Source organism: Mercenaria mercenaria, chromosome 16, assembly GCF_021730395.1.
Source record: "Mercenaria mercenaria strain notata chromosome 16, MADL_Memer_1, whole genome shotgun sequence".
Lineage (NCBI taxonomy): Eukaryota > Metazoa > Mollusca > Bivalvia > Venerida > Veneridae > Mercenaria > Mercenaria mercenaria.
Window position 1 is genome coordinate 31,766,435 of NC_069376.1, and position 10,999 is coordinate 31,777,433.

At 34.7% G+C, this 10,999-nt stretch overlaps 1 protein-coding gene across 5 annotated transcripts in view; it reads left to right on the plus strand.

Annotated features, from left to right (window-relative positions):
• Positions 1 to 10,492, plus strand: part of LOC123540454 (uncharacterized) — a 43,010-nt gene extending 32,518 nt beyond the window's left edge. For 4 of the 5 annotated variants that reach the window (XM_053526588.1, XM_053526589.1, XM_053526587.1 and 1 more), the window contains exons 6-9: positions 1,913 to 1,971; positions 2,397 to 3,264; positions 4,343 to 4,533; positions 4,957 to 10,492. In XM_053526588.1, the coding sequence (XP_053382563.1) occupies positions 1,913 to 1,971; positions 2,397 to 3,264; positions 4,343 to 4,533; positions 4,957 to 5,856 (2,018 nt within the window). In that variant the 3' untranslated portion in view covers positions 5,857 to 10,492. The remainder of the gene's footprint in view (positions 1 to 1,912; positions 1,972 to 2,396; positions 3,265 to 4,342; positions 4,534 to 4,956) is intronic. The other variant, XM_045325498.2, reaches the window with a different exon arrangement.
• The last annotated feature ends 507 nt before the right edge of the window (positions 10,493 to 10,999 follow it).

Here is a 10,999-nt window from a genome sequence, read left to right on the forward strand (position 1 = left end):
CGCAGTTTACTTGACAGAACTGTTACGTAACCCATGAATGGACGACGCGTCATTCGCAAAACCTGGATCCCTAGCTCAAATGTCAATGTCATGCCTGGGGGTTAAAGGTCAGCTGTTTATTTTTCCTGTCCGGTCCATAAAATCCGTAAAGAGATTTTATTATTACCTAGCAGAAATGTACCCCCATAATAAGACGATGTGTCATGCACAACTTTCAGACCCCTAGCTCAAAGGTCTAGGTCACACTTGACAGTCAGATGTCAACATGGCATGGTCGGCTTACTTGAATGAGGGTGTGTTTCTTTTAAAATGTCCGGTCCATAATCCAGTCATTTAGTAAGGGATTACAATATTGGCATGAATGTTTCAATAATAAGAAGATGGGTCAGGCCTAAAACCTATAACCCTAGCTTAAAGGGCAGAGTCTAACTTGGAAATCAAAATGGGGATAGGGCTTTTTACTGTCTAGTCCATAACTTTGTCATACAAAACGGGATTTAAGTATTAGTTGGCACAAATATTTCCCTAGATGAAGCAACCTGTCATGTGCAAAATTCGGACACTTAGCTGAAAGGTCAAGGGTACAATTGGAGGTCAAAAGTCAACAGGGCTTTTTTCCGGTCTGTAACTCAACTATCCTTAAAGGAATTTTGATATTACTGGTATAAATGTACCACATAATAAGACGATGTGTTATGTGCAACACCCGAATCCCTAGCTCAAAGGTCACACGTTGAGGTCAAAGGTTGATAGGTTTTTTAGAATGGTTAATAACTCTTTAATATTACTTCGTACAAATATTTCCCATAATGAGACAACCAGTCTGACGCAACCCCTTTTCCCAAACTTAAAGGTTAAGATCATCGTCTGTTGAAGGTCAAATGACATTCTGGTCAAAAAGATACTTTAATATTTAACATGGCAGTCAAAAGTCAATATTGATATTTTCCTGACCAGCCTGGTAAATATTTTTATATCAGTTCATGTGTCATATGGACACATTTAAAAAAAAAATGTTTATGTATTTTCATCAGAAGTATTTTCATAAAGTATGATTTCTTGCATTTTTATCATATTTCAGTTTCAAAACATAATGTTAATAAAAATTAAAAGTGAATACTTTTTAAATTTATAGATGTTTTAAAACAGTCAACAACTGTAGAGTATTGTAAATGCAAATTGTATTGAAGGGTTGTGTTATAAAATATTGTATATATAGTACAATATTGTTTATACATCATTGGCAGATATCGGAACAATATGCTACACTACAGTAGAGAAAATTATAATCTTCCAGTAGGGGACTTTGTATTGCATGGAAATACTTCATTTGCTTGTTTTATTTGTCTTGCTTATGCAATGAATACTCGACGAAAAAACTGATATCTGTATTATTTCGGTTTTTAGGAGTTTCATAATTTGCAATGTTATATTATATGCAAGGCATAAGAAACTTAAATAAAAATGGCACTAACATATCGTCAGACCAATCCGATATGATAAAAAGGTTAACAATGAATATCACTTAGAATTATAATTTTTTTTTCCATCAATCAGTTTTATAGGAAAAATTTTAACAGCTGTATTTACGTAACGTCCAGTTCTTAGAAAACAGGACATTTAAATTTCAAAAATTATACAATAGGAGGGGGTATGTCTCGTCATTCTGGTTCACAACATAATATTGTTATGTTCGAATGTTGAAGTCTGTATATGCTATTTGATTTTGAGAATCAGATGAAGATACATTTGTAAGAAATATGTAACTAAAGATTAATATTAAGTATATGATCACCAGACCATTTTGCATATAACTTTCTACAACTCATATATGAAATTAAGGCGTTTCTATTACTCTGTTCAGAAGTCCTTTATGAGACTATCTTTAAAATATATATGATTATCTTTGCAGATGCCACTACTATGAATACTTCGCTATCTATGCAAAGCATTTCATCGACTTCAAAACCGGTAAGTCACAATTACAAATGGTACATTGGATTACATCGTTTGCTTTCAAGCAGAGAAAAGAAGAGACATCTTTATTCGAATAATATTACCTATTGCTGGTTTCTATCAAAAGTTTTCGACTCGTGTGTCCGTCTTCATGGAAACCAAAAGGAGGAAACGCTGTTAGTTTAGCAAAAAGCCATTTATTTTCCCCTATTAATATAAATGTTTGTTTTTTTTAAATGAAGTTTAGATCATTAACGGACAGATGGTTCTTACAGCTGGACCCAATGTTACCATGTCATTAAAGAACATGTTCTTATATCATTCAAGTAAGCCGATATGTATCCATTTAAAATCCTTAAACATCATGTATAATACTAAGTCGTGATTTTGATATGCTCTTTGTTTTATTTTCGAACTTGTTTTTTTTTCTCATTTTACAGAGCGCAAATGTCAAGCTATTCGTTGTTAAAGACAGCTGTTTTCCAAGGTATGAGTACGCCATGGAAAATGTAATAGACATTCTGAAGCGATACAAAAATGTTTTCAGCTTATCCAATAACGGAGAGCCAGTATCAAGAGAAATTGCCTTTTACTTTTGCAAAGCAAACAATGAGATCGATTTTCCATGCGATATTAATGACATAGTTCCGGATTATAGCGAGCTTGAAACGTATCATAAAAGAGAATTTTCTAGCCTTTGTGATTGCCTGAGAAAGAGAGACAAATCGATATTTTCCGTGTTTGTAGCATCTGGTGACATGGAAGAGTTGTGGGAATCCGAAAGTCACCAAGAAGCAATTTATGTAATTTGTCCTCGATCCGGAAGAGAGGAACGAGCAATTTTAAAACGCCAAAGCTTACATTCACGAGAAAACGTTCTGATTATACGGAAGGAAACTGCACGGGAACAAGTAGAATCATACTTAGAAAAAAGCATATTTCATGAACTTAACCCTGTTTGTGAAGCTTTGTTCAAAAACATAGAATACGCTAGTTTTAAAAGAAGACATGAACATGTTGGTGATGACGATACCTTTGCGACGAAAACAAAGTTGCCAGGAAAACGTAAGGGAATGTGCGAAACCACCGGTTATGAAGAAAAGACAAAGAAAATAAGGAGATCGGGAGGAAAGAAGACAACGGAAAGCATTAAAGATAAACATGGAAACAAAGGTCATGCAATTATGGCAATTACGACACAAACAACGGCTATAAACAAAAGTGCTGAAGACAGAAACAAGTCGGCGTCAATAAAGAAAGTATTTTCAAAAACCACGACAGCAACATGTTTTACCACATCACATAAAGGTAAACTGTTATACACTGTTTTTAAAAATAAAACGACTTAGTGTAAACTGATATCTGTTTCTGGATCACAATAATTTAATTAATCCGCTATTAGATATATCAATTTTCATTTAGTTTGAATTGATGGAAACAAAACTAAACCATTTACAAGAAGTAACTAAAAATACATAAATTTAAAGTTATCTGTCAGCTGCCATAATGCGAAGGGTTCATGTATGACATTGTTTTCACAAAACCTGAAATTAACTGTTGTTAAGGTTTTTCAAAGGTATGCTCTCGTACATATATCTTTTAGTTAGAAGACACTCATTTTAAACGTAAGCTACTATATTTAGAGACAAATTGCGTGCTGTTACAGTAACTTTAGTACTTTCAACCGCACGCACCGATTATTTACATTTGGCAACCCAACTAGACGACACAGCTAATGTTCAGTAGCTGTCATTTTTCATATTGATAGTATTTATTATTTCTGCTTGCTATTTTCTGATTTAGAATTGCCAACCTTTAGATCTATTTCATCCCTTTAATGTATGTTCTTTTTCATTAATAATAAAATAAACCTAACGGACTAGTGTAAATATCAGCTACTCAGAATATTTTTTTCCCTTTAATGATGCTTAGTACTTTTAATATATGCTTTCTAATGCGTACTTATAACTACTTTTGTCGACATGCATAACGTGTAGCAACATAATGGTTTGGTTTGAATAATGTCATTTTTGAAATAGCTGAGTCCATGTAAAATCGATGTAATAATTCATTGACATCGTCAGTTTTAGATTATTTTCTGATTATTGAAAACAAAGAATTACGTTTTATAGATATTGATGGCCATTTAGCAATAAAATATTCGGCTGATTATATTGTTTTCGGTTGCATCATAGCGGACGAATCAAATTGTTATCATATAAACATGAAAAACAACAAAAATGAATCATCTTCGGTTTTTGGAAAGGTATATTTTCGTGTTTCAATGCACAATTATTTTTTAGTTGAAGAAATAATTTCATATCAAATCAGGTCAGATAATACAGCGGCTTCGACAATATACCTTCATATTATGTTTATATTTGAGCAGGCGAAGGTAAAGGACCGCAACAACTTTCAAATTTAATGAAAGTAAATGAAGAAGTACTTCATACAGTCAACGAACAGACAAAGGAATGCCTTCTTGAAGAACTGATAGGCCTATACAATATGAGCAGTGTTAGTGTACAGGAAATGCCGAATATTCCACAGCATAGAGATAAGGTTGATTTAGAAACGGTTAGTCAAGTATTAAGTCTTGTCTTCTCTCTTGATCTAAAGAAATATATATACTTTAACAGATGAACTTCTGAAATAAATACATAAACGTAAAATACATCGTTATATCGTGATAATTGCAAAATGCGTGGTTTTGAAAAACAATTTAGTTTTCTATTAATTTAACTTTGATTCATTGATCCAAATAGTTCACACGACACCTTTTGTATGAATAGTATGAATAACAAGTCGACGGTTACATCGCTAACAAGAAAGTGTAAAATTGCATTGTCATTCATCAATAGTTATGTCTAAGTAAATGAATATTTGAACCTAATACTATACATGGAATATAATTCAGTACAAAAGTTTGTGCAAATTTAGTATCACATGGATTAAAGTATTTCGCAACACTCATATTTGGATATGTCATACCCTTTTCAGCTTAGCAAAGACTTGTTTGCACAGTGCCCAACTGTAACAGGAGTAGGATACCGGATGCGGAAACTTCAAGTTGCTGTTAAAGATATTCAAAATTTTGACACGCCAGATAAGCGTACGGAAATTTCTAATGTTCTAGATCGATACAATATACAGGAGTACGAAATAGTACCCATGTCATTGAAAGGATATTTGACACCAGGGGACGAAATACATGTTGCTCACAAACGGGGGAGTTTTGGATGTTTCGCAAAAATGAAAGACAAGAAAGACACAAGCGAAACTCCTTGCGGACTTCTGTCTAAGCACGTTGCTACTACAGATCATCAAAAAAGTGAAATATTTGCGGAAAAGGATGGTCAGTTTAGGAGAGTGGGTCATATTTTGCAAGAAACCATTACAGAGGAAGGCCTTGATATAGCCGCAGCAACACTTTCTATACCTCTGGAGGGGTGTGAAACGAGATTTAAATCACTAAGAGGTAGACCACAAGAGACCGGCAGGGGTAAATTTACTTCAACGGAGAGACTAAGAGGAAATAAAGTTCATATGTGGGGAGCTGTATCTAAGCCAGGCAAAGGAATTATAACAGTTCCAGATTTCATTTGTAAAGGGATGGACCATACACTGATTCAAGTAGAAGATATCGTTGACGGAGAACAAAAAGTGGTAGAAAGATTTGCACAACAGGGTGACAGTGGGGCCGTTACATGTGTGGATGATCCAGGACAAAACGTTGTTCATCCTGTTTCAATGAACATGGGGTGTATGAATTATAACGAAGTAGAAAAAGATAACCGGAAGAAAGTGAAAACAGAGAGGGGCAAGTATCTAACAGTGCCGTTACAGAGTGGTCTTGCACAACTTGGCAAAAGGACAGGGAAGAACTTTGATTTGTATTGAGGCTCAATTATTAGCTGTTACCATTTCGATCAGTATGTTCGAATTCTTCATAATTAATTTGACATGTTTACGTTTTTCTCGACAATTTTATACTTGTAAAATTCTGCTTTGCATAATTGCATGTTCCGTTTCAGTGATTATCAGCAGGGTTATGGCCCTTGATTTGTTATATTTTGCAGTGTTTTCAATACATGCTGTATACAATTAGGCTGATTTTCTCTAAACCTCATGAGTGATTAGTGTGAAGGGTTATTGCCCATATTTTTTGTCATGTTCCGATTAAATTATTTCCAGCAGGGTCATGACCATTTATTTGTCAGATTTTTTTCTATGCTACCTCTCCTATAATACTGACTGGACTTCCGCCAAACATGGAATGTTACGGTTCAGTCATTTTCGGGTCCACATTATGCAATCGAGGTGGCGAAAGGTCTTCAATGATGATTTTTGTTTAATTGCTCTAACAGGTGATGCGTTGGAAGCAAGAAACCAAGACTCAGCTATTTAAGTTTGCTCATGAGAGAGGAAATGTAAAGTAATGAAACACTCATGACGTCCACAGCACGGACTGATGTGGAACTAATTTGCTGGACCGTATTCCAGCTTTCGTTCCTTGTCAGCAATGTTTGTTATTGACTGGTGTATTATGTTTCTGTTAAATTCTGCTGATAATAAGGCTGCTAAACACTATCTGCTTAATTTGTATTTATGTTTATATTTTTGTGATAAGCTGAGCTGAAATCCTTTGTATAGGAAAGATGGCTGCTGATATAATCATATAAATCAGTACTAGGTATATTTACATGATTTGTTTTTCAAAATTTTATATATTAATCGGACATCTTTATCATGTTTTTATAATCTCTTACTTACAGTTTGACAAATTGATAGAACAAAGACTTTTAATGATTGTAACATACTAATTGATAGCACAATAACTTCTATTGACTGTAAAATACGAGGACATATATTGTAAGAATTTAACTGCATAACTTGTGAATAATTAAGACTAGAAGTATTATCGAAGATCCCCATAAAGAGTTGTGAGGCTTTTCTTTTATTCACAAGATCTTTAAGGACGTCCTTTGAAAGCAAGAAACCAAGAAAAAGTATAGAAGACATTTAAAACTACTCGACCACAGTTTGGGTGAAATTTTTCAACATGTTCATTTCCATCAAGTTTTGCATATATGGCACTGCAAAATGATAAGGTGGATGAAAATAAAAGTAAAATACTGGTAAAATGCATGAGGGATGTAAAGTTTCTGCATTATTTCGAAAGCGCTGAAACGGTTTTCTACCTTCTGCACATTTTTTTTGTTATTTAATCTAATATTTAGCGGAAATCTTAATACGTTTGTACCACTAGTCACTTTCTGAGTACTCACTTTTTTAAGGAATTATGAGAGAAATTATTTTTCACCTAATGAGAGAGGAAATATAAATGATAAGAAACACTCATGTCGCCCTCAACACAGCCATATGTGGAACTAATTTCTTTGACTGTATTCCAGCTTTCTTTTCATTGTAGGCAAGGAAGTGTCGTTGAGTTATTGACCCATCAACTATTTCCTGATTTAGTTGTTAAACTCGATTTATTTTTATTTGTTTTTATGTTTGTATCTCTTTTTTCCTTTCAAACGTAAGTGTGTTATATATAGACTCCATAACTTAAGTACAAATTTTAGTAAACCTACTTCCACATTCTTACTAAACACTTCACATATCATCTATTGGAAAAAAAACTGATTTTGAAAATTGTTCTAAATACGTTCGTTTACATTTTTACAATAAATGCGTTTGGGCTATAATGGCTGTTTTGGCCCCATCTCGGAACTTCAAGAAAATGACCAAATTAATAGAACAAGACATTTTTTGTAATAAAACGAAACATTAATTTCAGTGCCTGAAAGATGGTTATCATGGCAACCAGTCTACATTAACACCTGAAAATTGCAATTTTGCACAAATTCATTAGTTTTAGTAAGATATACGTTGATAAGGGTTTACATATCATTATTTAGTGTCTAAATAATTTATTTAATGTTAACTTCCTTCCGTAACTATGGTAACCGAAGGTTAAAACTGTCAACAGCAGCATAAAGGAGAATACTCTAATTCTTCCATATAATACATTTAAATCTATTCTTCTGTCAGTTATATCATGATCTGATACAGTGTTATCATCACTTGAATCAACATCATCCAGTTGTCTGTCAGCATCTTGCATAAAGTCAAACCAGTTTTTATTTGCTTGTCACTGTCGTGATATCGGGCATACCCCTGGTACCAGATTGTAGTAGTACAATGTGCGCAAGCACATTCCAACAACCCTAGCTCTAGCTCTGCATGTACAGTACAATGCGCAAACTCTTGCTTCGTTGTAATTGATATAAACTCTGTAAACGTTTGGTGATTTATGCCTGCTTTGTAATCTTGCTCTCTGAAAGTGTTCGTCATCATTATTCACAAAAACCTCAAATACAAAATGCGTATCAAAGTGTTCCTGTGCATACGTTTTAGCCATGTTGAGTTGGTGCACACCAACTGTTAAACCCCTAAGTTTTAGAGACTGAAATGCAATAGGGATCATCTTCTCGGCGTGTCCAGTCATCCCAAGAAGTTTCAATTTCTTGGTTAAATGATTCTTAAATTATGGATCGAAAATAATATTCATGTTCTGGTCCCTATGAACATGACCTCTGACAGAATTGCCCCAAAATCATGTTATGGCCCCTGTAACTCTTACCTGTGATCGAGTGAACCCAAAATCAATACGGGTCATCTACTCTACATGTCCAGTCATCCTATGAAGATTCAAAATTCTGGCCCCTGTGACCTTGACCTTTGATGGTGTGGCCAAAAAACAACAAAAAATAATAATAAGGGTTTTCTACTCCGTAAGCCTAAGCATAGTGAAGGTTCTAGGTCAGGGCAAAAGCAAGATGTCTCCCTCAGTACGGGGGGAAGTGGAGGGCACGGAGGAGAGACATAACTAAACATTAGGACACAAGTGCCCCTACTACCTATCACTGTAAATTGTTTTTGATTCTAGGTGAAATATTTTTATGATATAAGCAACAAAATCTTTAAGCATGTTATGTGCATTTTTTTCAATAAGTCAAGGACCATAGCTTTGGTCTGGCTTATGTCAATCCCAGACAGAGCACCTGGTGCATAACTTCACATGCTTTATAATAATTACTCTACGTCAGGTACATTTACAGATGCATGGAAAACACACTTATGCCCTGGATGCGTATTTTTGACAAATTCAGGGGCCGTTATTCTTGTGCAGCGTGAAATCCTAAAAAAACAGACTCATAAAGCACACCTACATAGTTACATGATTATGGGTGAAAAGTTTAGATATATGCAGCAATAACTTTTAGGTAATTTGAAAATATGTATTTTTTTACTAAGCAAACGACCATAACTCCGGTCTGACTAAACGAAACACCAAGCAGAACAACAAATGTGTAACTTTAAATTCTATACAGTACTCTTCCTAAGTCTTATGACTCTAAGTCAAACACTTTTTAGATACATGTGACACAAACTTGTAGGCCCTTTATGCATTATTTTTGACGACCAAGAGTCATATAACGCTGGTCTGACACAGGTGCACAACTTCACATGCTAGATAATATTCCTGTAATGTTTCATAATCCTAGGTCAAATACTTTTGAGATACATGCGACACACACTTTTATGTCTTTTTATGAATTTTTGTCAAGGGTCATAACACTTGCCTGACTGTGAAATCCCCTTTGAAACACCAGATACACAACTTCACATGCTGGATAACAGTCATTTGAGGTTTATTGACTTTTAAATCCGATACACATTTTTAAGATATGCATGACACGAAATCGGATGGACGGACGGACGGACTAATAGACAGAAAAGGATAATTCTTTAGAAGTGCAGTCCTCCTACTCCCCACCCCCTCTTGTCTCTCCCCGACCCTTCCCGGGTGGGGTGGGACATAAAACCATTTGCTTATAAAAGTAATCTGCACAGACGGTAAAGTCATCATATATAGATGCATAGAAATATAAGGCAAAAAACATTTAGTATAACATTTAGTAACACCACTGTACGTGTACAGTAGGCCTATTTGATTTAGCTAAATGCCTTGGTACTTTGATGCTTTATTGCAATTTTCAACTTATTTTTTAATTTTTCAATTTTGGGCCCAGAAACAGCCATTTCAGACCCCACGCCTTTGCTTTAATTATTACTAGTGGGGATAAATACCTTTCAGCTGACACTGTTGTAATGTAAAAAAACTGCGTTAAGTCGATAGGTCTGTGATTTATGTTCTTTAACTATGTTGTTTGTATGACATTATTGTGTATAATGAACTTGAAGTATACTGTGTAATCAATCAATTTGTGGGTAATCAATCAATTCGTGGGCATAAAATTTCATGATGTTGGCAAAATTTCGTTGGCACATAACTTTTTAAATTGTATATGTTGGATTGATTCAAGCAAAAGAATCCACGAGCATTAATGATTTTACAAAAATTTGTTAGTCAAATTCTTGTGTGAATATACTTCAGTTTTGATTTAGATCAAAGTGCGTCGTACATGTATTAATAAACATGTTAATAATAAAGTAGTCAGTAATATGAGTATTTCCTTTTTTATACCACTTGTTTCAACCAAAACACTATCGTGATCAAAAAGCGGCAGTATATGAAAATGTCATACACCGTTTATAAGACGTTGTACTTAGAATGACGATTTCCCTGCTCAAGAAAACCACCTTGATAGCCTAGTGGCAGAGCGTCTGCTTCGAGTGCGAGGGGTCGAAGGTTCAGTCCCTGGTTGCGTCATTCCAAATACATGAAAAATGGTCCTCGTGTTAAGAGGATACATGTAGTGCTAGGATTAGTCAGCCCGGTGTCAGTATAGTGTGACTAATTGGGATATCATGCTACGTGTCTGAGGCGTGATATTCCACTAAGGCAGCACTATAAAGTTGGGCATTGTGAATGTGTTCACAGCTACAATTAGACACCGTCGTTTATATGACTTAAACGATTGTTGAAAAAGACAGACGCTAAATCCGAACAATACACACACAAGAACGCACACACACACAAACGCAAACACGTACACATAATGCTCATAGT